The sequence below is a fragment of the Bactrocera neohumeralis genome, chromosome 4 (genome assembly GCF_024586455.1).
Source record: "Bactrocera neohumeralis isolate Rockhampton chromosome 4, APGP_CSIRO_Bneo_wtdbg2-racon-allhic-juicebox.fasta_v2, whole genome shotgun sequence".
In the NCBI taxonomy this organism is placed as follows: domain Eukaryota; kingdom Metazoa; phylum Arthropoda; class Insecta; order Diptera; family Tephritidae; genus Bactrocera; species Bactrocera neohumeralis.
In genome coordinates, this window is record NC_065921.1 from 4347285 (window position 1) to 4374712 (window position 27428).

The 27428-nt window shown below is 36.1% G+C and overlaps 2 protein-coding genes across 4 annotated transcripts; one reads left to right on the forward strand and one right to left on the reverse strand.

Moving 5' to 3' along the window:
* The first annotated feature begins 250 nt into the window (after positions 1-250).
* On the forward strand, positions 251-5234 carry LOC126754964 (inhibitor of Bruton tyrosine kinase). The gene is made up of 11 exons (XM_050467199.1): positions 251-679; positions 740-808; positions 868-1058; positions 1134-1348; positions 1414-1781; positions 1837-1964; positions 2031-2174; positions 2244-2851; positions 2969-3092; positions 3147-3849; positions 3911-5234. Exons 1-11 carry the CDS (start codon positions 491-493, stop codon positions 4835-4837), a joined length of 3666 nt encoding a protein of 1221 aa, XP_050323156.1. The 5' UTR covers positions 251-490; the 3' UTR covers positions 4838-5234.
* LOC126754963 (uncharacterized) lies at positions 4947-25832 on the reverse strand. 3 transcript variants are annotated; one of them, XM_050467196.1, is made up of 19 exons: positions 25235-25272; positions 25078-25098; positions 21918-23082; positions 14957-15051; positions 12684-12798; positions 12427-12524; positions 11641-11761; positions 11357-11507; positions 9796-9881; positions 9616-9740; positions 9307-9536; positions 7909-9232; positions 7540-7754; positions 7424-7462; positions 7218-7288; positions 6690-6878; positions 6275-6591; positions 6117-6213; positions 4947-5449 (listed from the first exon to the last, which is right to left on the reverse strand). In XM_050467196.1, the coding sequence occupies exons 3-19, from the start codon at positions 22947-22949 to the stop codon at positions 5252-5254; spliced, it is 4503 nt and encodes a 1500-aa protein (XP_050323153.1). In that variant the 5' UTR covers positions 22950-23082; positions 25078-25098; positions 25235-25272; the 3' UTR covers positions 4947-5251. The 3 variants fall into 3 exon arrangements, with proteins under 3 accessions (XP_050323153.1, XP_050323154.1, XP_050323155.1); XM_050467197.1 differs by lacking the exons at positions 25078-25098; positions 25235-25272 and adding an exon at positions 25761-25832; XM_050467198.1 differs by lacking the exon at positions 25235-25272 and having other exon boundaries at positions 6690-6848; positions 25078-25228.
* Positions 25833-27428: the final 1596 nt, after the last annotated feature.

The window sequence follows — 27428 nt, forward strand, 5'->3', positions numbered from 1 at the left end:
TTGTTCCGGTCAGCTGATTTAGTTACAAATTAGTTTTGTAAAAATTTAAAGGCTGGCACTAATATTTTAAAAATTGCGATTCTCAAAACATGATTTTATTTGAATAAAGCAATAAAAAATTAGTTTTATCATGGCAAAAAATGTAAAACGAATATTATTTGATAAAATTATACATTTAAGTCAACGGTTTCATTTGACCAATCATGCAATTTATATAAATCGTAGTCACCCTGTTGCCAGCGTAATCACAAAAATGTTGGAAACTCTTTTGCCGATACCCTGCTGAAAATTTTGCAAATCGTCAACATTTTCATTTTAGCAAAATTGTGAAATTGTTTTTAAAATATTGCCAATAATCACGAAAACACAAAACTGCCGAAAATTAGATTTGTTGAGAAACTATACAGTGCGTTTTCCAAAGGCGTCGGGGAAGGTTTTGTCTTATTGAAATTGTCTGCAACTTATCTGAATTTATAAAAAGGAATTGGACATGGCGACAGCCAAAATATTAACATTTACATCTAAAAACTATGAATATGATTGTACTCGGAAATGTCGTCATGTTGAGCATGGAAATAAAATAACTGCAGCATTGACCAAACGTTCAATTGACGACGAACACCTTGGAGCTTACATTGCAAAAACTTGCGCTAACTACACGGATATAGTGGATGATCTGGTAATTTCAAATATTAAGTTATGGATATTTTATTTTACTGATGCTAAATTAATCTTCTAGGGACGATCTGCAGTGCACTTGGCTGCATCCGTTAATCGTTATGCCATACTCGAGTGGTTGCTTAATCATGTATGTTTGACATTTTCTTTGATATATGTTTGTACCGAAAGTATATTTTGAATATTAAGGGGGCCATTATAAACAGTCGTGATTTTGAATCTGGAAGTAGTGCACTACATCGTGCCATCTATTACGGCTGCATTGATTGTGCCGTACTTCTGTTGCGCTATGGTGCCAATCCAGAGCTTTTGGATGATGACACTCGTTGTGCTTTACAAAATGTTTGTCGGCCCCGTGATTTTCCAATATTTGCATCTGTGTAAGTATTAACATATATATTTTATGCCATCAAAACTTCAAATTATAAAAATTTTTGTATATTTTCCAATTTCAGCCCAAGCAGTAACGAAATTTTAGTTTGGGGTACAAATAAAAATTATAATTTGGGAACAGGAAATTCAGAATCCACCAATAGTCCACAGTCGGTTGACTTCTTTCGCAAGGAACACATATCAATTGATAATGTTGCCCTCGGTGCTTATCACAGTTTATTTTTGGATAAAAAAGGAATACTTTACTCGGTGGGTCATGGAGAGGGCGGACGTTTAGGTGCATGTCTATTCTGGGATACGTGAGATTATATTTTAATTAAAAATTGCCTTATACCTACACAGGAGTTGGAGGTGAGCATAGTCTAGCTACCCCTAAAAAGGTGAAGATTCCAAAAAAGAGCTATGGGGAACATATAATATGTATAAGCGCATCTCGAAAGCATTCATTATTGCTAACAGATAATTCTGCCGTATTTGCTTGTGGCTTAAATGAGGATAAACAATTGGGAGTACGAGATGCAGGCGATAAATTAGCAGTTTTTCGAGAAGTAGTAACATTACGGGACTTAAATGTATCTGGTCTGTTGCGTGTAATTGCCAGAGATTTTCACTCAATCGCCTACTCAGAACAATGTATTTATACATGGGGCGCAAATCACGGCCAAATGGGTATAGACGCTGATGTGAAAACTGTACCCTTACCAAAACAAGTAAATACGAATAATTTAAAGCTAATGTTCTTAATAATATTTTATTTATTTTCAGATGAAATTACCATCAAAAACTAATATTGATTTTGTCGAAGCGAATAATTCAGCAACTGTGGTTTACACCAAGGATACGAATATTTTATTATATTTCAAATGCAAAATGCGTACAATTAAACCGCCGAAGTAAGAATTTTAGCTATTCATATATACATTAGATTTTAACAATCTCTTCTTAAAACTTTTTTGTAGTTTCGAAGCCTTGAAAAGCATTTCCGTTGTTGGTGGCGACGTCGTTAAGTCTGGTAAAGGTACTGCCACAGCTTTGAAACTGCTTATGCTTACGCAAACAAATGTTATTTTTCTTTGGTATGAAATGACTCAGCAATTTTACAGGTTTGTACAAATATACTTATTCAGTTCATCACAGTATAACGCCCTTATTACTTTGTGAATACCTTCTAGATGTAGTTTTTCGCAAATACGAATCTCGCAAATCGACAAAATCTTTTACAAAGCCAATCAAGTGTTCATATTATCGCAAGGCGATGTATATAAAGGCAAATGCCAGCAAGTGCCAATACCGACTTACATGACTAATGCCGATACACAAAAGCATCCCTCATCAACGGCTAATATATGGAGCAGTTGTGATCAGAATCGAACAGAAATTTGTAAAGAGCACATGATACGCATTGAGCTGCAGCGCTATCCAAGTGTTGATCGAGCCGTCGATATATTCTGTGATGATGATTTCACATCGTTTGCTATTTTACAGGAATCACATTTGAAATATTTCAAATTACCCACTTTAACACATGAAGAATACAGTTTCAAAAAATTGTACAATGAAGTGGACGAATTCGATGCTGTGCATGACGTAGTGTTTCATGTGGATAGTGAAACGTATGCTGCTCATAAATTTATTGTGTACGCTCGTGCGCCTGGTTTGCGTGATATACTTCAGTCTTATGAAGATGAACACATCTACTTAAATTTCAAACTAATGACTGGCAAGATGTTCGAATTGATGCTCAAGCATATCTACACAAACCAATTTCCAAATGAAGATGGTGAGATAATATGTTATATTTTGTTTATATTTACTTCTATAACGGCTTTATTTTATTGTACAATTGTATTTTGCATATTTTTAACTGTTTTGTAACATATTCCTTCTCTTACCGTAGACCTAGACAATATTCAACACAGCTTAGGTCCGGACTGTCCAACTGAACGTATCGATATTTGCAAGTTGTTCTTGCAATTCGTTGAGAAATTCAAAATACAAAGTTTGACAAATTTTTTGCAAAGGTTCGTTGTTAATCACATGATTTTGTCTATAATAATAAAACATGCGTTTTACAGTTTTATACAGAAGTCTCCATTCTATTTACCGCAAATAGCGGATAAATCAAAATATCGTTTCAATCGCCTTTACCATGGTGATTTTCCAGAACTGTATGATGTGCGCATCATTTGCGGCGGCGACGTTGTCCTACCAGCGCACAAATGCATTCTAGTTGCCCGCCTTGAATACTTCAACATGATGTTCACACACACATGGGCTGAGCAGAGCACAGTCAATTTGAGCACTATACCACCGGAGTATATGCGCCCTATCATAGAGTTCTTGTACAGTTCGGACGTGGAGAACTTTCGCAAGCAGAACTTCTCCGAAACATTTTTATTCAATATGATTGTGTACTGTGATCAATTTTTCATAGAAAGTTTGCGCAAGGTGTGCGAAGCATTAATATTGGACAAGATAGCCATACGAAAATGTGGAGAATTTTTGGATTTTGCGTGCATGTATAATTGTGAAATTTTGAAGGAGGGCTGTTTGGAGTTCATTTGCCAGAATTTAGCACGAGTATTGAACTATAAAAGTTTGGATGTGTGTGAACCCGATGCGCTTAAGAATATAAATGAACATTATCGGAAAATGTTTAAGGAGGTATTTGACTATCGTATGATAACGCCAGATTCGGATGCTGTGGATGATGAATTGTTATTGAGTTTTGTGGACGATTTTCGAATCGATCTAACATATCGTATGGATGAAGATGAAGTGAGTATTGTATTATAAAAACGAATAAATCATATATTTATTTACTATTTATATTATTTAGGAAGCTTTAAACAAATTGGGCAAACAAAAGTCGAAGGAAAGCAAAAATAACATGAATGCTAAGCGTCAATATGAACTTGATGCTATATCCTCAATGCTGGAGACAATAAATGTGAATGAAAAAAATATGAAAGTAGCACAAGAAACCCAATCCAAGGTGACAAAAGAGGTTTCAGAGGTTGCGGAAAAACTACAAGCCGAAGCACGAACATGGATGAAGGTGGCTGATAAAAAGGATCAAAAGAAACGTCAACCAGTCGAGCATTCACCTAAACTTAATGAGATTTTGAAAACGGAAGAGACACCAAAAGTTGAGTACGTTTCGCTAACAAAAATGAATGGCGAGAGTGCTGCTGCAAAAACTCCTGAAAAATCTTTAAGCGAGGACCTGCCTAAAGTGACACCTAATAAGGGGTACAGCTTAAATTTGGCTGACTTTACAACGCCACCGTCGCGTGAAAAGCTTTCGCAGAAACAACGCAAGCGACTCTCTTCGGAATCAACTACTTCATGGCGTGCGTCGACAGTGCCGGAGAGCAAACCAGTTAACGTACCAGTACCACCACCAAATGCTTGGGGTGTTGTCGCACAAGTTTCCCCGAGCGCATACTCACTTTCCCCGCCCACAGGCAGTATTGCCGATCCGAGCTCGTTTGCGAATATGATGCGAGGCGCTGCCAGCACTGCGAGCAGCAATCCAAGTAATGCTGACAATAGTTTTTCACGAATTTTAGCCGATGAACGAAAGCAACGCGATTACTATGAGCGCATGCGCAACAAATCGCTGGTACTGACGCAAATAGAAGAGCAGGCAATAGCTGAGTTACGTGAATTTTACAATGTTGACAATGTAACGGATGAGGAAATAACGATCGAAAGAAAGTCACTGCCTTCAACCATGAATTTCGCCGTCTGGCAACGCCATTAAACCGGCAAAGGAACATAGAAATTTGCCGAAGAATGCCGTAAACATTTACATTTACATAATTATATATCTATGTATGTGTTGGTTAGTTGAATTTTTATTAGCTTTGCTATTGAAGCTATACATATCTTTAGTTTTATTTAATTTAAATGAATTACGGACAAACCGAGTTTTATATTTACATAGTTTATAAATATTTCATCAAAGGTTTTTAAGTTAAATATTTTTTAAGCATACATCAAATTCTTAAACAGACAACAATGTACCGTTATGAGGCATTTAAGGCTAAGCTTTACAATAAAGTTTATTTTAAAACCAAACCCAGCTTAGTTGTTAAAAAAATAACAAAAAGCTTTTAATAATAATAAGAAAACACAATAATAATACAATAAAAAAATTATATGTTTGACTTATAAATTAAAAACATTCTTTGCGGAATGCAAAGCCGTACTGATCGCATTTGTAGCGCAGTGTTTTGCCTAGTTGCGGTGGACCACAGTAGAATACCGTTACCTTGCCCTTCTTCTGCGCCTGCAGCTGCTTAAACACTTTATCCCAGTTTGGACGACCGGCATTCGTGCGCGTCTTCAGACCAGTAATGAGATCTCGCTTGCCCTGAAACCAAGCAAATTCAATGATTACAGCAGCGAACTTGAAGTGTATACTAGAAACAAGGAAAAATGTTAGCTTCGACTTTACCGAAGTTATAATATCCTTTACGGCTGCATTTTTCATGGCATAAAAGGGTATAAAAAGGTTTTTATTTTGATTTTGATCGATTGACAGCTAAATACTCTCCGTTCTGAACAATTTGTTCGAAGGTTATAGTGCTGGCTTTTCAAAAAAATACCTTGTCTAAGAAACAAGTTTTCCATGAGTTTCATCGACCCGTTTTGTAATGGTAGCTATAAGCTTTAATGGTCCTATATATTGGAGATTGTAACGTTGACTTGGATAATAATCTACAAGTATACCAAATTACGTGAAGATACCTTGTCGAAAAAAAAGTTGTCCATGTAAAGACTTGAGTTTGATGGATCAGTTTGTATGGCAGCTACACCGTATAGTAGTCCGATATCGACGGTGCGCAGCTTCTTGAGGGGAAAATAAATTTCAGATCTATAGCTCAAAAACTGAGTTACTAAATCGGGTATATACAGACAGACAGGCCTAATTATAGTTATTGTATGTTTTTTATAGGGTCTCTAACGTATCTTTCTTGTAATATATCCTATTCAGCGTATAACAAGCAGTAAACAATGATAATTCAATAATCACAAACCTTTTCATGTAGTAAATCTAAAGCCAATTGCAGCCCCACTGCCTTCATATCGGTGCGCTGCAGGGCACTGGTTATGTACATATGCATATCTAGGAATCTGAGGTATAGAATGCCAGTGAAAACCTTTTTTTCAATAAAACTTCAAAATTCCAATTTACCTCTCCATTGGTCCACCCAGCTCAGCCTGTTCGATTTCCAGCTGTGACAATAAATTTACAAACCACTCGAATGAGCGCTGATCGCGGTTGATCCAAAAGAAGTCCACCTTACGCAAATTCATCACCGTTTTAGGTATATCACTGGCCCACTCAAAATGACAACGCGGACAGGTGTGCCGAGCCTTCCAGTAACGATGCATTATGGACTGCAAAATAGATGCGAATGGCGTGACGCCGATACCAGTGCCGATGAGCACAGCGTGTTGAGCGCCAAATATATGACTCGACGGCGCCCCATATGGACCATCGATGAAGATCTTTATACAAGAAGAAAATGTTGTAAGCTATTAATATCTGCCATAAGCATAAATATATGCGTAAAGCATATTTGTAAACGTGTGTTGAAATCCCAAACCTCTAATACGCCAGCGTCTAGTGTAACCTTGCTACCCGTGTTATGGTTGCCCTGTGGTGGTAGACTGCCATTGCTACCGCGATTTTTGATGGATGTCGAAAGGGAACGCAAAAAGGTCGGTCTGCGAAAACGACCAACTTTAGTTCGCGCTGTTGCATCCTTGGGGTGGGAATTCGAAACATGATTTTGCTTTAGTGTATTATAGCCAATTACAAATTTAGAGTGTTTGCTTTAGTATTCATACGTATGTATGTGTGTATTTAATAAATTCGACACTTATTAAAATTAAAATTAATGAAATGATATCGAAAATACCATAACTATAAGCTTAGTAGGTATATCTAGTAGTATTATGTATGTATATAGAAATCATTGATTTTTAGTAAGTATTACATAAGTATATAAGTGCTGGTAAAAATCCGTAGCGTTGAGATATATGTATTAAGCCGTAATGTACATATGTATGTAAGTAAATATATTTGTTGTTAAATGTGTGCAAATTATATATATACATATTTATATACTTACTTCCAATGGTTTGGACACGCTGGCTTCGGATATTTCAATTGTCGTGCTGTCGGTCTTGTCAACTCCATTTCCTGAGGTAAAGTTACAAATTTCAAAAGAATATAATTTTTTAATGACTTTAAAATGCTAGTCAAAAAAATTGTACTCGAATCTAAGTATAAGTTTTCGGGATCAAAATCGTTGTTTATGAATATCATTATAATTACCTTTTCCTTCTTCTAGCTCCCTGTATGTATCCATGTTGCCTGCACAGTATTAAAATGAACGCAGTTATTACATACATATGTACATATATAGATAATTGTTGTGATTGAGGCCTTACCTCTCGGTGTTGCCGTAAAATCTGGTTCGGCTTCCTCTAAGCTTGGTGTTTTAAAGGCAATTATTGTCGGCTTATTGCGCATGTAGCGAAAACTCTGTGCAAGCGATTTATTTTGAGGGCTTAAGTAGGCTAAACCTCCGCTCTGAAGTCGCGCACGTCTGACACGTGACTCATCGAAAGACCTTTCAGATTCCGAACGACCGAGCGCTCGTAAACTTAAATAGTATGAAAGGGAAAATACATATGTATTTCTTGCTTTTCAATATAATTTACGTGCGAGTATACCATATAAGTAGGTATATATAAATTTTGCTTCGAAACTATTTTCGAGCATTTTTGATGGTGCTAATATCTTATTGTGACACTTACGCTTTGAGGCGTTCCTTCTTTTTAGACTTGATGGCCATATCTGGTAGTGAGAGGCTCTTTTCGAGCTGTGGTTTACGAGAGTTTAACTTTTGTAAGCGTTTGTCCAATGGCTTCTGGACGGAATCCACTTGATCACCTACAAAACCTTCATTCCAGTGACCATCGATCTCCGTTTTCGCAGGCACATCCTTGCGAGAGAAGGTACGTTGCAGCGTCCTCTTAATGCTCCGTATACGATCTGCGTGTTTCGTAGATCCAATATCGTTCTCATTGCGGGCATTTGTATTGTCAATGGCCAATTTTGAGGGTTGTTGTATGTGTCGCGCGGGTTTGAGGGGAACGTTTTGCATTTGATTTGCACCTTTACTAGGTAGTAATACTGAATCATTTGCACCGGGTTTGCCATGTAAGCGTGCTAGATTTTGAGCAAGAAAATCGATTTGCGGCGTTGCCGATGTTTTTGACTCAGTTTTGTTGGTAATACACACCAAGTCGGTGGGAATCGCATGTCGGTGCTGTATGATTTCGCCATTTTGCAGTTTCTGCTGTTCTTTCTCGAAATATTGATACAATCGATTGGTCCATTCGCCTACAGTGCGTATGTGTAGCCACATGTAATCCTCCTGTTCCGGTGCTGAACTAATTGTGAAGGGGTGCCATTCGTAGTTGGCAATAACTGGTATATTAACGAAGACATAATCACCAGGACGGAAATTGAAGTTAAATGGACGCTTAATGACCAAATGTATAACTTTGGATGGTAAAAGCAAACCGGAACTGATATAGGTTTTTCCATGTTCGCTTTTCATCCAGACAAAACGCAATATACGCTCTACTATGTACACCAACCCTGGTACCAAAAACCACTTCCAGAAATTCGGACCATGAAACAATAGTAGAATCCAAAATGGAATATACAATAGATGGGTCCAATAGAAGACTTCGAAGGACCCCTTGCGGCGTACAAATGGCTGGGAGCAAATGAACATTATTAACAGGATAATTAGTAGCGCTAAACCTGTAGGGTTGGCACAGCCCGGTATGAGACCGAACAGCCCTGGACGATCGGTTAGCAGCCATTCGCCGATTGTGTAGTGGCCAGCATTGATTTTCGGATCGTTCACCACAATTATGGAGAAATTGAAAAGATGAGCGATGGTATGAAGCAGACTCAGGATTGACACGACAATGCCCGTCAGTTTGTGAAGATAGATGTGGTTATCCAGAGGCAGGTACGAAGAAAGCCCCTGAGAACGCAGATACGTAAGAGAATGTCGCAACATTAGTACTAATATCCAGGCACAATTGAAATTCAGACATTGTCCTGCGGGAGTAGAAATCACAATTATTGAATTTTTGGACATTACTATATACATAAACTTAAGCATCTCGACTAACCACATGCACGCGCAACAATCACAAATCCATTGCTCGCTCGATACTGGATGGCTCGTGAGATGAAAAGGCACAAATTTATGGCAATATAGATGTACAGATATGAAACGAAGGCTTGGTTATTTTTCATGTAGGCCAAAGTAAGTTGATGTGGCTTGTCAAAGCGCAGTCGCGGACATTTGGACTTCGGTTTAGGAGTCTCCTGCGTCATGGGCACAAGCCAACGATCTATGCTGCGCGTCAATAGAATTTCGTTAATATTTGTGTTAATATACAATATATAAAAATATAAAAAGTGAAAATTAGTCTTACGTAATACTGAGGTTTTCTAATAATCCGCCATGTTTGCAAATTTGATTTTTTAAAGCTTCATAAGTGATTTCACCACGATTGTACGGATCCGCATCTTCAAACATGGCTGTTGTCAGATCTTCAATCTAAATGTGTGTTACTGAGTTAAATAATGAATTTGAAAGTGCTTAAAACCCTTACTTGCTCATCGGAGAATTCCATACCATTTTCCTCCATGCAGGCGCGTATCACATCATGCAGTTCCTTGTGCTGTATCAGACCGTCACCTGAAGACATTATAGACAAATTTGAAAAAATATACAGTGTCATGTAAGCCATGCATTCATTTGACCATACCCATTAACAACTTGGTTTCTATACTCTTAAAAGTGATATCCCTAGTTAGTACAAACCCTCGGTATGATTATGTGGTCTTTCGAAAAATAGCCTGCTTTCTTAACAATGTTGGTTTAAATATCTAATCGAAAGTTTTTGTGTATGTTTATATATGTAGGATAGTCGTAAAAGTCTGTTCATATTTCTAATAAAACTTCAACTTTTTTATATATATAATGAACTTTGATGAACCAAATATGTACCACTTTGGTTGAACACTTATTGCCATTTTTCCGCTAGAGACATTATTCCATCAGTGTAAAACTTTTCAGGTTTCTCGGCGAAAAACTATGACAAGTAATTTTCACAGGCTTCTCTTGAAGCAAATTTTACTTTATTAATGGAGTTCTACATTGACCAAAACAAATGGTAATCCGATGGTGCAAGGTTAGAGCTATATGGTGGATTCATTAAAACTTCTCAACCAAACTCTTCCAGTTTTTGCGAAGTCAAGATGTCTGTGGTCTATGTTGTCCTGATGGAAGACGAAGCCCTTTCTGTTTATCAGTTCTGGTGGTTTTTTTCGATTGCTAGCTTCGATCTTATCAGTTTTTGACAGTGAAATGTAGAATCAATCATTCGATCAGGCTGGAGCAGCTCATAGTGGATGATTCCTTTACAATCCCACTAAACACTCAGCAACGCCTTTCGAGGCATGAATACTGGCTTTGCGACTATTTGTTGAGCTTCAGCACGCTTGGACCGTGATTTTTTTCGCACATTATTGTTGTATTTGATTCACTTTTTGTCTCCTGTTACCATTCGCTTCAGAAATGATTCGAGTTCATTTCGTTTCAGCAAAGAATCGCAGATGTTAATTCCGTCCATTAAATTTTTCACAGATAATTCCTGTGGCACCCAAGCATCGAGCTTCTTTTTGTAGCCAGCCTTTTTAAATGGTTCTAAACCGTTTGATGATGAATGTTAAGTTCTTCACTGGAGATATACGACTGCAATGACATCTATTGACAAAATACGAAAAGTCTTTTTCGACTACCTAATATTTAGAACAAGTCTTCAGCGAGCTAAACGCCGATGTATTTATTGAAGAATCAATCAACGAATGTATTTAACTGCCTTCCATATTTATGCTTTGGAATATTATTTATAAAAAGTGAAAAGAGAACTTCCAAATGGCTTTTGAGGGAACCTAGGATTTTATTAGTATTTTTTCATATCAGAAATGTGTTCTGGGGCGTGTTATTCTCTATTACAATTTCTGAGATTTGAACCAACTGCCTTCTGAGTGGTAGACATGCACTTTACTACACTCGACTACGTCTACCAATTTTGTTTGCACACTGCCACACTAGAACTGCTTTCAAATGGCCACTAAATAATATTATTGTTCGAGTACTGCACTTACCATCGATATCGTATACTTTGAATAGGAAACGTATTTTATCATCCGCTGACTGGCCGGAGAATTGATGTATGGCATCAATGAACTCTTGCAAAGATATCGAACCCGAGTTATCCTTGTCGAATATTTGAAAGACACGATCGGTAAAGAATGGCTGCATTGAGTGACATCCATGTACAAGCAACAAACCAACCAAACATTCGCAACAGTAAGATGAAAGACAAGAAAAACAAATAAATTCAAGGTGTAGCGTAATAAAATGCGAATTATTGTTGGTAGTTTCTCACGTTTTTCGATGTTACTATTTTCTGAAATTCCTCACGTCGTATCTCCCGTTCATTGCCCACAGTGCTGCGAAAGAGTTGCTCCAGACGCACCAGGGAGCTCTTATCAAAACCGGTGCGTGGCCTAAGAACGAAATGAAAGAAAACAAAAATAAAATACCAAACGGCAAGTGATGTTGTAGTTGTTGTGTTGGTGCGCTCACACCGGTGGTTGCAAGTGCTATAGGTAAATATTTGTGTTTGGCCGGGCAGGCAGACGTGAGTGGCGGTCAGTAAAGGTGAAGAAAACATTTTCGGTTAGTTGAGCTCGTGCAATAAATTATAGATTAATTAAAGATTGCGGCTATTGGACGCTGACTGATTAATGGAGCAGCGAATCGTGTGCTTATTGCACTCACGGCCTCGGATGCTGGAGTTACACATTAGCACATATGTGTACGCATTTACATAGGAGATACTAGGGGCACCTACCACGGTCGTGTAAGAGTGCAACACTTTTTATTTGCCACTATGGAAATGAAAGCGCTGAAAGCGTGTACGCAGACGGCGCAGAGGAAGGCTTCTGGATTAGCTTTTGCATTTGCGTTTGCTCTTCGGGCGTGTTAATCGATTTGTTTGCAATTTGTAAGTGTTCAGCACGTACAACGTTCGCGCACTCGTACGTTAAATTTAATGGCGTCAATAGATGTTGCACATTGCCAAATGTTGCGCTAAATATTTGTTTCGTTTGATTACAAGTGGGTCTGTCTGCGTCACCGGTTTCGCGCAGTCCGGCCGTGGGATACTCACCGTGTATTGGTCAGGTGTGAAATGAATTCCATTATTTGATTTGTGGATATCAGATTCGTGCCATCAACATCGATCAGACGGTATAGTTTATCCAGGATCTGTATGCGGAAGAAACGGTTAAATTTTAAAGATTTTCTAATGTCCTTGAACTCTTCAACTAATGTGTATAGTTTATGGACTGTAAAAATGTAAGCATGAGCAGTAAGCGCATACAAATTAGCTTTAAAATGCAATTAGCAGACAATCATTTTACTTACACCACGCGCTTGCCAAATTTCTGTAAAGTTCTTCGGCGTGATCTTACTGTTCTCCCCACAAATCACATATGCCACAGACTCGAGTTGTTCGGCGAAATCCATTTGTCTATCATCGCTGTGAATTTAAACAAAACATTGTTTTAGAGTAGGTGCTTGTTTGTAAATAATTTCTTTCTTTTAACTGTACAACAATTTTAACGCAAAATTTAGCCAATGAGTAAGCAACAGACATCATATTTATTAGTACTTGCAAAGTTTGTTTGAAGAAAAAACATTACAATATTTTATTTAAAGCACATGTGGGTATACGCTTCTTCGAAAATTGTTTGTAAATATTTTATTTCCTCAAATATTTATACTATTTTCTTGTTTGGTTCATCCTCCAATGATATTTTTAGGGGATTATGAAAACTTTTGGAAATCATTTGTTGTTGTAGCAGCGGAAAATATTCCTGCAGAAATTTCGAGGAATGGTGCCGAGCTAACTGTGCTTGGATGGATCAAAATTCGGTTCCGTTCCGATTACTTAGACCCGAATATGGTGGCAACGTGTCTCCTACAGGTCGTCAAGTTACCTTGTCAATAATGCCAATATCGGAACGGAATAGTACCGTGGTATCAAGATTGTCTTAGAGAGGTTATCGTGTTTATTATAGCTCGGTTTGACGTCTGCCGCGTGCAAAATATCTAAATGTCTTGTAAGCAGAACATCATGATATGATCACAAAAGAGCAGTTTGCCTATAAAATGCTTTTTTCTAATTCCAAAATTTTAATATCAATTCAGGGGTAAGCATTATGAGTTGGTCAAGGCTGTGAAAGGGATTGAAGACTTGGTAAAGTGAGCCTATAATTTGATCATTGAAGGAGACATAACATATTTACATATATTTAGGAACAACTCCAATGGCGGTTCTTGAACTGGAACTAAACCACTAACTTTGCTGAAAACTGCGCAGCAAAATCGGCGGGACAACTACTGGCTGCAGGAGAATTTTCATATAGAACCTTTGGGCATAGTTCGGTGGGTAATGGCGTTTGGGCAAACACCGACTACATGACCTCACTATTCAACTGAGAAAGAAGGTTCAAAGTAAACATAGAAAAAGGTGCGGCAACACTGTAACACTCTAAAAATCTATACGGTTGGTATACTGTCCGGAGTTAGGCATAAGGCAATCTTTTAAGTTGCCGGATAACTGCTCTATATTTCAAGCTGAGGTCTTTGCTATTGCGAAAGCCGTGGAGCTGGCCTTTAAAGCACCTGCAGACAATTCCAGAGTCAACGTCTACCGAGACAGCCAAGCAGCAATCAAAGCAGAAACGTCGTATCGCATATCAGCCAAAAGCGTCTTGAGAAGTAAGGCAGCAGTGGAAAGTATTGCCTGACGTAAGCAACTTCACTTCTACTGAGTGCCAGTCCGCAAAGGCATCGAGGGCAATGAAATAGTGGTCGAGATTGCCAAGAATGGTGTACGACTTACATCCAGAAACACGAAAACAAGCTGAGTCGATTTAATCATGACCGCCAGGATGATCGTCTGTATGTATGCGAACAACTTCCTCAGCTTTTGAGATATCGATATGGAATTTTATAGACCTTCAGATCTCTCCATGAAGCTTCTCTTTTTTAAGAACTGTCGTAATCGAACTACTATAGCTTATAGCTGCCATACAACCTGATCGATCAAAATCAAACCCAACTCCTTGCATGAAAGCTTCTTTATTTGAGAAGATATCTTTACTAAACTCGGCAGGAATTATTTTTCATTGTAATGCTACGATCTCCACACCAATTGCGCACTAAAGTGTATCAAAGTCAAGATGAAGATATTCCTAGAAGCTACTTTGTCTTTATTAAATAATTTTTATTCGACTTGAAGGTTGTTGATCTGTATCAAAAAAGTGACTAAAAAGAAAGTTTTTAGTTGAATGTTAAACGTTCGCCAGTTACGTTTTCAGATTTAGTTACATAAGTATATAATTTGGTACCAAAAATGCACCTGCGTAGAGTATAATAGCTTCGGAATTTTTCTTGCTTATCACAACGTTAAAAGAGTGTTAAAATTTGACACCAAACATATTTAAATAAAAATCAACACTTTTACAACAAAAATGATAGTGGCATGTACACAAACGGCTATATTTACCAAGGATCTTCGTATGTTGAGTTCAAGGGACTGCTTGAAAAATTGAAGTTTTTGAGTCAAAGTTTATTCATAAAAACTTTTTTTGTGAAAATATTAAAAAGATGAATGAAATTTGTATACTCACGTTAAACGTCCCTTTAAATGTTCAATCCAACGATCCTGCACCAAGTAACCGTTTCCCTCGAGATCGAAGAGGTGGAAGAACTTTTGTTGGAATTCCTATAAAGAAAATATAAATAAAACGCTTATAAGAAGGATTTGTGTTAACAATATCTATATTAATTATATTTCCAGGCTTAGTAGCGAACTAGTCTTCAAAAATAACATACTGAAATCATAAATGAATTTTTCAAATATATGTTCAATTACAGCTTTTTAAAGTGTGGCTGTCAACGGACAATAACTTTACCTTTAATGCTTTAATAATTTAATAATCTTTACATGGGTTTACGAGTTTCAAAACTCGATTTTTTTATTGTCTTATTCAATTCAACAACCCCTCTAGAATATTGTCCTAAATAAAGTCATGTTGATCCGTGTAATATGTAGTTTCGGAGATACAGCTTTGAGAACATGTGCGCTTGACGCTAGCTAAATGCGCCGTCTTTAACCGCGTTTTTCTAGAAACTGTGTTTTTGAAGTCGGTTGGCAAGATTTCTGGAGGACTTTTCAACCGATCTTTATTAAATTGTTCACTGGTTTTTGAGATACAATTCTTAAAGACTTGGACGAAGGATTTTTTTCGATTACAACTATTTGAAACAAAAATTTAGCGAAATTTTCTCTGAAATTTAAATTGTTTTGTAAAAATGTCTGCTAAAAATCTAGTTTTCAGTTTTTTTTCCTTTCGCCCAAGTTTTAAGTTAAGATTTTAACTAAAACACTTTTTCACTTTATATGATCCTGTAAGGAGCTATCTTGGCAACGGGGGCGCAAGTTAACTTCACATGCATGCTCTATCCTTCAGGTGTTGTCGAGACAACGAGGAAGCAACATTACGCATGGCGCTAAGGGAAATGTGCCCTGCACATAATTTTTATACTCTCGCAACAATGTTGCTAACGAGAGTATTATAGTTTTGTTCACATAACGGTTGTTTGTAAGTCCTAAAACTAAAAGAGTCAGATATAGGGTTATATATACCAAAGTGATCAGGGCGACGAGTAGAGTCGAAATCCGGATGTCTGTCTGTCCGTCCGTCCGTCTGTCCGTCCGTCCGTCCGTGCAAGCTGTAACTTGAGTAAAAATTGAGATATCATGATGAAACTTGGTACACGTATTCCTTGGCTCCATAAGAAGGTTAAGTTCGAAGATGGGCAAAATCGGCCCACTGCCACGCCCACAAAATGGCGGAAACCGAAAACCTATAAAGTGTCATAACTAAGCCATAAATAAAGATATTAAAGTGAAATTTGGCACAAAGGATCGCATTAGGGAGGGGCATATTTGGACGCAATTGTTTTGGAAAAGTGGGCGTGGCCCCGCCCCCTACTAAGTTTTTTGTACATATCTCGGAAACTACTATAGCTATGTCAACCAAAGTCTACAGAGTCGTTTTCTTCAGGTATTTCCATATACAGTTCAAAAATGGAAGAAATCGGATAATAACCACGCCCACCTCCCATACAAAGGTTATGTTCAAAATCACTAAAAGTGCGTTAACCGACTAACAAAAAACGTCAGAAACACTAAATTTTACGGAAGAAGTGGCAGAAGGAAGCTGCACCCAGGCTTTTTTTAAAAATTGAAAATGGGCGTGGCGCCGCCCACTTATGGACCAAGAACCATATCTCAGGAGCTACTAGACCGATTTCAATGAAATTCGGTATATAATATTTTCTTAACACCCTGATGACATGTACGAAATATGGGTGAAATCGGTTCGCAACCACGCCTTCTTCCAATATAAAGCTATTTTGAATTCCATCTGATGCCTTCTCTGTATAATACGAGTATAAACATTAGGAACCAATGATGATAGCGGAATAAAACTTTACAAAAATACGGTATTTGAAAAATATGTAAATGACGTATTATGAAATCTCGATTATCACTTTACCATGCGAGAGTATAAAATGTTCGGTGACACCCGAACTTAGCCCTTCCTTACTTGTTTTCAATACGAATGCTCTATGATGCTTAAAGACAATCAAATGAAGGTTTTTAGGGTCTAATTCGTCGTCCATTTTTAAACCATCATAATTTGTAATTTTTTTTCCTGTACTCAGTAATGTTTACAATTTCATTATGGAAAGATATACATACATACGCAAGAACAACGTTTACAAATTATTAAACATTATTATCAAAATAATAATAATAATAATTAAGAAAATAATCTTCACAGATGAGGCTCATTTTCATTTAAGTGGTGCGGTAAATAAACAAAACTGTCGATTCTGGTGCGAAGAAAATCCACAAATTATTCATGAGCAATCATTACATTCTCCTAAATTGAAAGTTAGGTGTGGTCTTTGGTCTGGTGGAATTATCGGTTCTTACTTTTTATGGCCGCAATTGGAAGAAGTTGATCTTGACAACATCTGATCCCAACAAAACGGGGCTACAGCACGTGTAAGAACCGAATTATTCCGATAAAAATTTGGAGATTCGATTATTTCAAGACAATGTGACATTGAATGGCCTCAAAAAAGTTGTGATTTAATACCATTAGACTACTTCTTGTGGAGTTATTTAAGGGGTCAGCAGGGTAATCTGGGCTGTTTTTGGACATTTTTTTTCATAGAAATTTTTATTCTACAATAGAACTTTTTTTCAAATATCATGAGGTATATCGTGGAGTGCATAAACAAATTTTTTCGGAATTTTTTGAAGGAGAAATGGCTGAGTGAATGATATGAATTATGAAATATGGAACAATTGCCAGGCGTTTTGTGAACATAAAAAAAATTAAGCAAATCGATTGAGTAACTCGACCGGAATCATGTCCGCCAGTTAAAAAAAAACGTTTTGAGAAAAACGGGCTTAAAGTTTGAGGTATGCACTCTGAGCGCTCCGAACGTCGATTATTTTTTTGGGCTTTTTCGAAACCTTCCAACATTAATTCTAAGGGTATAATGGAACATAAAATGCAAGAAAAAAAAATTCAAAAAGATTACCCTACTGATTGATTGATTTTTCTCTTCAAGTTTTATAAGTCTATAGTGAACGTACTATTCATAACATACGACTTGATTTAGTGGGAAAAGTACTCGAAAATTAGGTAAAGAGAATTCGTTTTTTTAAGAAATCATATCACTCTTATTCGGAAACCCCTGTATTTATTGATCCTTCATAACCTTAGTAACTTTGATGCGATTTCTGCGTAAATGCTAGAGAATACATTCTTTTGTGATTTTTTTCGATTCAAAAATTCTTTGGATTTTATCTACACTTTTCATAAGTTTCTAGATAGAAATTCTGCAAGTTTTATTCACATCATACAACCGGATTTGAAGGAATGAGGAAACTACATTATTTATAAACGAATATATTAAAATTATATGGCATATAAGTATTAATTAAAAATAATCAACAAATTACTGATTGATGTTTGTAAGAATCATGCATCGGTAATAGTATTCTCCTCATTATGTCTATTTGTTTGTTTCATTACAAGATATTTAAATGTGCTTAAAGCAAAAAAAAAGCCGGTTGTTAGTGCGCTTTTCACATTCTTACTCCCAAAGCAGTGGCGTAGCTAGGGAACAAAGAGCCCTGGGGCCCCACTGCTATGTATACTGATTAGGTTTTATCAAATAAAAGTATGAAATATACAAATATCTTAAAAATACTAAGCTATTTAAGCTTTTGTTTTGTACACTGCAGGGCAGGTATTAAACAGTAACAACATAAATTACAATTAATACTTGGTGTAGGTTTGCCTAATAAAACGAAATAGAGAAGATTCAAGGGTTTATCATGTAAAGGTCAGGCCTAACAACTGATAAATAATACTAATAATTACAATTTTTTTCTAGCTTTGGTTTTTGCAAAAGTATTAATGAGTTCGTTTAAATGCAGGCTTAATTTTTTTAATTTGCTAAATGATAGATGTTCATCATTTCCTTACATAATTGGTGAACAGTCCATACTTGACTTAGTTGAAGTAAAACTAGGTGGAAAATATTAATAAATTGAAGTGAAAAACTAGGACCTATTATATCTCAATATTTCCGAATAATGAAGTTGCTTTAATTGTAATAAAAATGTTGGAGTTAGAAAATCGAATAAATATTTTTTCTCGATTTGGAAATCGGTAATTCATAAAAATGTTTTTTAACTTTTATTTGCCTTTTTTCTTGAAAATGGCTATCAATACCATATTTTCTTGCAGTTCCACTGGCTTTGCACTTGAATAACTCAAAATCATTTCTATAAATTTGCAACTTTGCTTTGGTGTCTACTAAATTTTTACTTGCCTCGCCCAAATTGAAGTTCGCATTGTGCGTGAATTTGCAAAGCAACACGAACTCGAAATTTAGCATTTTTCTTTTAATACTCTCTGCTTCACTACGCCCATCTTTACTACGACTCTTTGATAATATCAAAATAACGAAGTTTTACTGCAGGTAACTTGCGCTTTTTCACGATATTTCGCGTTATACAATGAGTTGCAGCCGAAAACTATAGATTTCATTAATATGAGTAATAAAATTAAATTAAATTAAACCACTAAATTGACCATTAGAAAAAAAGTTTATTGGCATTAGTTTACTTAATCCTGATACAGCATTAATTTTTTAACCGTTCTCGAAAAAAAATCTTAACTCGAATTCACAATAAAACGCACATCGGCGAATAATAAATCGCACATATCACTATCCGTCAAATTGGCAACAATGCCAACCTACAGAAAGAATTGAGGGGAATTCTTTAGGTGTGTACAACTTTTTCTCTCAACTGAGTTGCCATGATTAAGGAGGGGTTGCAACCTGTCATATTTATTTTGAAAATGGGAGAATTCGACGGTCCCCCGAGCTTGAGGGCCCCGAGGCACTGCCCCGCTTAATGCCCAGGTAGCTACGCCACTGTCCCAAAGATATATGTATAGTATGACTGTATGTAAATGAAAACGACACTGTAAGGAAATTAATATGTTGGAAACTTTCCTATAACAAGTACGAGTGTAATGCATGATTGGTCTGTTAGTCTAGACTATTTTTCTTATACAAGCGACAAGTACTTTTTATGTGGCATTATTCTGCGAGATGTCAATGTCTCGATGTCATTTAGAAATATAGCTGGATAAAAAATTCAAGTTAGAAGATATTATATGTGTCATGTACTAGATCTAATCTTCAAGGTACAAGTGTTAATTCCACAGCTTTCGAACAATTGAGTAAGTCGCTTTTTGAATTTTATTGAATGAAAAAAAAACTGTTTAAAAAGAATTTTGTGTGTAAAATAAACACAATTTTTAGGTGAAAAGAATGTTGCTATTAAGGAGAGTGTATATTTGGACCTTTGCGCCAGACGAACAAACCATTTGTAAGTGATTTGCGAATTTCCGTACAGACCAAATGAACACCGCAGACAATGAAAGTAGTGATCGTCCAAAAAAAAAAAAACAAACGAAGAAGATGAATATAATATTCAAAAATTTAAAAATTATTTTTGGTGAAAAGAAAACGAATCTTGTTCTAAAGATATGTAGTTTACTCTGAACTCTCTCTGAATTTGGGAATGTTCTGCGGAAATTTATTTCATAAATCAGTTTTTTATTTTACCTCCTATACAATATTCTCCTTTCCTGACCCCTAGTGCTTTTTATTGTTTTCGAACTTCAAAAAAATGGCTGTTGAAAGTGAATCAACGACACTTAGGATTCAGTTTATTTGAAGAAAAGTAACATGGAATTTTGTAAAAAATGTGATTTTCTATAAAATCACAAGAACTTTTTGGCCTACTTGTTATCTAAAAGCAGATAATCGTAGATTTAAAAATATAAAAATTATTTGCTGACAGCTACATAATTCATATACATTTCATATTGAATTTTGTAGAATTTATGTAAGACATTGTTTTACTGCGAAATAATTTGTTGATTATTAATTATTACACTTTAATTTCTTTATACTTAATCTGAAAAGTCATACCCCTAAACCTAATCAACAGGTTTAAAGAACACTTAGCATCTTTATACTTACATTTTTGCTTAAACAGTTATTGCAAGTGAAAATAAGCAATAATTAATGCAAATATTTAAAATAATTTACATACTGGAGATAATAAATGCAAATCGCGAAGATACCAGCTAATCAATCGAATAATTTTATTGACTGGCTTTTACTTAGAGGAAAAAGTGTTGAAGGTCTCTACGAGAAGTAAACTATATTATTCTTCTTCTTCTTCTTAATTGGCGTAGACACCGCTTACGCGATTATAGCCGAGTTAACAACAGCGTGCCAGTATATTATTACTTGTACTTTATACACCTTGATGATAACGCCTAATAATTTATATTTGTTCAAAATTTTATAAATTGCAGACCAGACTTTTTGAAAGCTAATATTGTTTTCTAAAATTATTTCTTTTTTAGACCGACATAGCAGCAGTTCAATAAAAACTGCCATTTAAACATCTTCATTTCAATTCGCTATTACGGCTTAATGATTGGTAAACTCAGTGTCATCACATGGATTGTGATTAAAATAAGTAAACAAAAAATCAGATATGGACCATAATGCGAAACTTGTTTTAAAATATGCAGCCGCTGCTTAACGTTAACCAAAAATATTCATTAACCGGCTTTACTTTTGGAATCCCTTTTGCCGATTTCTTTCATTGTTGTTTTATGACACATATCATTTCACGAATTTACATTATTTATGCATACACATGTACATATACATATATGCTAATTTGAACGATCACATTCCTAAATATATTTACATATATATATATGTGTATACAACGTCTTGTTTGAAAGAAACTCGAAAGACGGCTACTAAGTGACCCAATTTAGTAAAACAATTAAACTCAAAAACTAATCAAGAAGTCTTTAGTATGTAGAGCAGATATATTATTAACAGCTATAAGCTCAACTTAGATAAAGTCCAGCTGTTATCAGTCATGGAACTCACCTTTTCCAGTACCAGTTTCCGGAATGCCTCACGAGTGTGCTTGCCCTCCGCGAGCAGTGCGCTACACTCGGATATGAGTAGCCAGCGCAGTTTTTCACGCCTCGCCTCCACTTCCATCGCGCTGAAATTCTTATCTAAATTGAGGTTGTAGCGGTCAATGTATCGGGCCACGTGAGACTGCTCTTCGCTTATCTCTTCTAATTGTGCCGAGGTAGTTGGTTCCGCCAGCTGCACGTTGCTGAGGGTGGTGGTGAATGTCTTTCTCGGAGCTGCGCCGGAGGTTGCTGCGGTATTTGTAGAAACTATTGACTGTGATTTGATTATTTGGTTTTGGTTCTGGTTCTGTTTTTGTTCTTGTGCCTGCGCTATAGTCGATTGTTCGATGTTGTTGTCTAATTCAATCACAGCAGGTGATACGCTTACATTGTTAGCTGTTGCTGTTGTTGTTGCTGATGTTACCGCTGTTGTTGGCGTGGTTGTGTTGACGTTGGGTAATTTATGCACTTCCACTTTATCCAATTCCTCATCGCTGGTATTTGTTTCTTGCGCTCTTACATTTGGTACTGCAGAAGCTCCACCGCCACCACCGACTTTAGCGAGTCGCTTTACTTTCTGTGGTGGCTGCTTGAGATTTATTTGCTTGCTGCTTGTGCTGATTTCTTTGTGGCTTGTTGGTGGTGGGCTATATGGCTCTGGCTGGTGATCTCGAGCGCCGTGTAATTGTTCCAGATATTGTGCCGCCTGCAACAGCACGTGATTTACGGCGGTTAGCTCCTCTTCGGTGACGGAGCTCGGCGCTGTAAATACACTGTTGTTGTGATCGTTGACTTCGCTGCTGTCATTACTCACATCAGTTGCGGTGGTGCTAGTGGGCGGCGCCGTGGCGTTTGTTTCAATAAAAGGAAAATCGTCCGAGAAAGATACCTTCTTCGGCGATCGCGTTGGTGTGGGTGGTACCTCTAGCGATTTAATGGAGGACACAGAGCCACGGGGGTTTTCCTTAGAAGTATGATTCTTGTGATTAGAGTCCATTTTTGAGATTTCGAAGCTTTTTTCAGTTTAGGAAAGAACTATTTATTATTTTATAAACACATTGGCGCAAAGATAATCGAGTTGTTTGTATGTCTGTAGTATCAAGAAGGGCTCATCGGCATAATACTGAAAACTGTGAGTATAATATTTATGTTTTATGTTTTAATTTTTATTGAGTAAACTGATTGAAATATAGTAATTATTTGTTTCTAATGTCAACACTTATTTTTTAAATGAAAAAATATATAAGTTGCTTATTTAATAATTAACTATAAAACATATTCATTTGGAGCTTTACTTAAAATATTGCATTATTAATATTTTTTAACTTTTTCTTGTATTCGCTATTTAATTAACTTTATATTATGTATATCACAACTTTTTTTTTGTTATAAAAACACAACAAAAAATACACTTTGAGCATTACACATTGCATAACATTGCATTTTTTACCGAATTCATTGCATAATTAATATTCGTACAAATTTGCTACGAGTAGCACTACTAACGATTAAGCCGAATCGAACGTGACTTTTGCTGAATACCGTAAATTGGTGCTTTGATGAGGGTATGTTGCTTGCATGTTGTATTTATAAATTATTATTTCAATTTTGCTTTAAAGCGATTTTCATAAATTGTGAAAAGCTTATTTTCGAAAATATTTTTGCACTGTTATACATCCAAATATGGTTACAAATTTTCTTTTTTAATTTTATCTATTGTTAAAAATAGGCACTTCACTCTGCGGCAAATTATTTTTTTTTAAGATGGTACGATATGCTTAAAGCAATTTGTTCGTTAAACTTTCTACAAAACTTTGTTAAAGCTTCCGAACCTTGTGTTTCTTACAAACAGTTGTCAACAAAAACCGATCGTGAACTCAATGTGGGAGTCTAATCTGATATTTTGGCCAATTTGTTTCTAGTTGTTCCACAGCTTAGTCGTTTTTCAATTGTTTTTGTACAAGTATATTTTCTTATCTGAACACTTTACGTATTTGCTCATAAGTTCTTATACAAAATAATTAAAGAAAGATAGCATCACATAAATTTTGAATAATTTTTTAGTAGGCAATATTTGGTAAGCGAACGACAAAAGAATGTTGAGCACAGTTTAAATTTCACTTAATCTTTTTGAGGGGTCACATGGGTTTACGTGTTTCAAAAAATCCGTTTTTTATTTTCTTATTAAAGTCTACAACAGCTGTAGAATGTCTTGTCCTCAATTTTCAAGTTGATCGGAGTAATAGTTTTGGAGACACAGCCTTGAAAGCATTTGAGCTCGAGGCTAGCAAGGCTAGGTGCGCCGTCTTTAAACGCGTTTTTCTCGAAACTGTGTTTTTGAAGTCGGATGGCAAGATTTCTCAAGAACTACTTAACCGATCTTCATGTAATTTTACACAGGTCTTTGAGATACAATTCTCAAACCCTTGGACGAAGGATTTTTTCTTTCAATTACAACTATTCACTAACTCTTAAACTAAAACACCTTCTTTTCACTTTAGATGATCCTGTAAGGAGTTATCCTGCCAACGCGGGCGCATATTTTTCCCAACGGGTCAGCGGAAATGGCGTCGCAATGCTCGAGCTTAAAATATTTTTTACAAAATTTTTTTAATGTCTTTGTTAATAAGATTGTTTGTAACAATCAAATTTTAATAAAATATTTATTTTTTTTTATCAGAAAAAAACTGTTGAAAAAAAATCCAAGTAACCCCTTATGGCATTGGCTTTGGAATTCATTCTCCTATATTAAGAAACAAGCTTTTGTTCCTTGCGCATCTATGTTTTTTTAAACTTATTTATGTGTAGTTGAACTCTTCGTCGAAAGCAAGATAACAAAAACAAAAAACAAAAATGAAATGCTTCATATTGGGTAAAACTTCTTTATGCCGACTTTAAATAAAACCATCAGCTTTTAACAAAATTCCTAAAAACACTGCATAAAAAATTAATTTATGCACTTTTTCCATTTTTATTATTTCACAATAATAATTTTATTTCATATGTTTGAAAATTATTTTTAAATTTTTTAATATTTCTTTCATTTCAAAATCTTTAATATTTTTGCAATAACTTTGCATCAATTTCACAATTCACAACAGGCATTCCAAATTTCTTGTACGCACTTGTTTGTAACTGTTGCCGTCCTTGGGCAGGATGTCTAGGAACAGGTTTTCGCGCGCCACTTGCCGATGTCGCACGCACGCACAACAACTAATTAACGGACCTAATAAAAGCCAAAATGGCAAAGAGCGCAAATCGAAAACAAACGGAACCGCGCACGTATTCAGCGCAGCTTGCGGACTCGTACTGAAAGTGAAAACGAACTCACAATTCACAATTCCGCAAAGCAGCAACGCATACAACAGCGGTGGCTGGGGTGGCGACGCTGATTCCGGCCCCTCAATAAAAATCGCACACACGCACGCACTAGTGCAGACGCACCATGCACAACGCTCAGTTTGAGTGACGGAGCGCACTTGAGTTTGAGTGGAAATGCACTTCGCATGCAAGTTGCAACTTCTTGCGTTCCACACGAATGCAACCCTAGCTACTGAACACACTGGACACTGTGACTGTCAGCCGATTGGATGCTAGCACGACTCGACCAGAGACTTCAAGGAGCCAATCGTTTGTTGATTCACGATTGGTGCGCGTCGTTACCGCGTTCGTTAGCAATCGCATAACATTGGTGCGCAAGCGCCTGCGCTGTTCGTATTAACACTATCGTGCAAGGTGAATAATAATAAAAATATATAAAATGCGTTGGCGCGCCGTTTTACACACACATATTCGAAACAAAAATTACTTGTTGTTGTTGCGAAGTGTTCTTAGCCGTTTTTTTTTGGCGTTGTTTAAATAATATTATTAAAGCAAATATTCGAACCGAAACGAATTGCTGCGCTGGATCCGGCGCGTACTAACAATTAAAACGTACTGAACGTCCGGTTGTTGGCGAACTGCTACTTGCCTGTGCCAGATTGCCACAGCAAAAAATACGAGCTGTGCAGTTGTGTTTTTTTTCGTTTAACGCTTAACTGTTCAACGTTATACATAAACATTTCGAAGTTTTCGTCTTGATTTAGATTTTTATACTCTTATTTATTTTTTTTAATTTTTTTTTTGCTTGAAAATTTATTGTGTATGGGTGCTTTGAAGAGTTTTGTTTCTTATTAAATTTTAGCGCTTGCAAAAGCGGTTGCATTTGTAAATGTATTGAAGGGTCAAGCATGAGTTTCGAGGTTTGTGTGCGCGGCGCAATAGAGGAGAGTAAAAATAATAAATAATTTAAAAACAGCAGTAAGTACTTAAAATAAAGCGGGGCAAACAAATGCAGTGTAATAAAAATTAACTCGTTTATTGCGATTCGAATAATTCTCTAAGGGCTTTCTCACGGCTGGATTTCGTTTCTTTTTTTGCAACGAAGCGACTTTTAAGCAGTACACTTAAGATCAAATATGACCCGGACTAACAAAAAAACTGCATTTTTCGATATTTCTACTTTTATATGCGCTAGAGCTTATACAATACCAACACATATTCCAGCATATTCTAATTTTCCGTACATTTTTTATAAGCCTCGGCTGGCAGTGCCTTCAATATGTTTTGGTTTCTCAGTTTCTTCTTATTTTTGAAGCGCTATTCGCTAGCTTGTTAAACTGTCTCTAGTCTTCACCAGTAATGTTGCGTTTGATTAAGGGGTTACATGGGTTTGCTCTGGTAAAAAAAAGCCTTGTATCAAAATTTTTTTTCTCATATGTAAAATAAAATTTTTTATTAGAATTTTTTATTGAAAAAAGATGCGCACGCGTTTTCAGGATAACTCCTTACGGGATCATCTTAAGTGAAAAATGCATGTTTTAGTTAAAACCTTAACTTAGAACTTGGACGCACGAAAAAAACTGAAAATTGGATTTTTGGCACACATGTTTACAAAAAAATGAAAATTTCAGTGAAAAAATCGCTAAATTTTTTTTACTAAATAATTGTAATCGAAAAAAAAACTTGGTCCAAGTCTTTAAAAATTGTATCTCAAAGACCGGTGTAAAATTTCATAAAGATCGATTGACTAGTTTTAGACAAATCTTGCCAACCGACTTCAAAAACACAGCCTAGCCAGCCTCATGCGCACAAGTTCTCAAAGCTGTATCTCCGAAACTATTACTCGGATCAACTCGAAAATTGAGGACAAGTGTTGTAGAATTTAATGAGAAAATAAAAAAAAACATTTTTGTTTTAAATTTCTAGAAAAATGTTTTTGTTTTTATTGAATTCATGTGCGAGCGCACTTTACTTAAATGGACAAGTCCGATCCAATTTTGATCAGATGATATTTATGAATAAACAAATAATTATTTGTTTATAAATTATTTATGAAAAACTATTTACAATAATTTTGAAAAAATTATTGTTTTCAATATATTTTTCATTTTGTTGTCAAAATAATAGTTTTAACTTTCGACAACAAAATAAAATA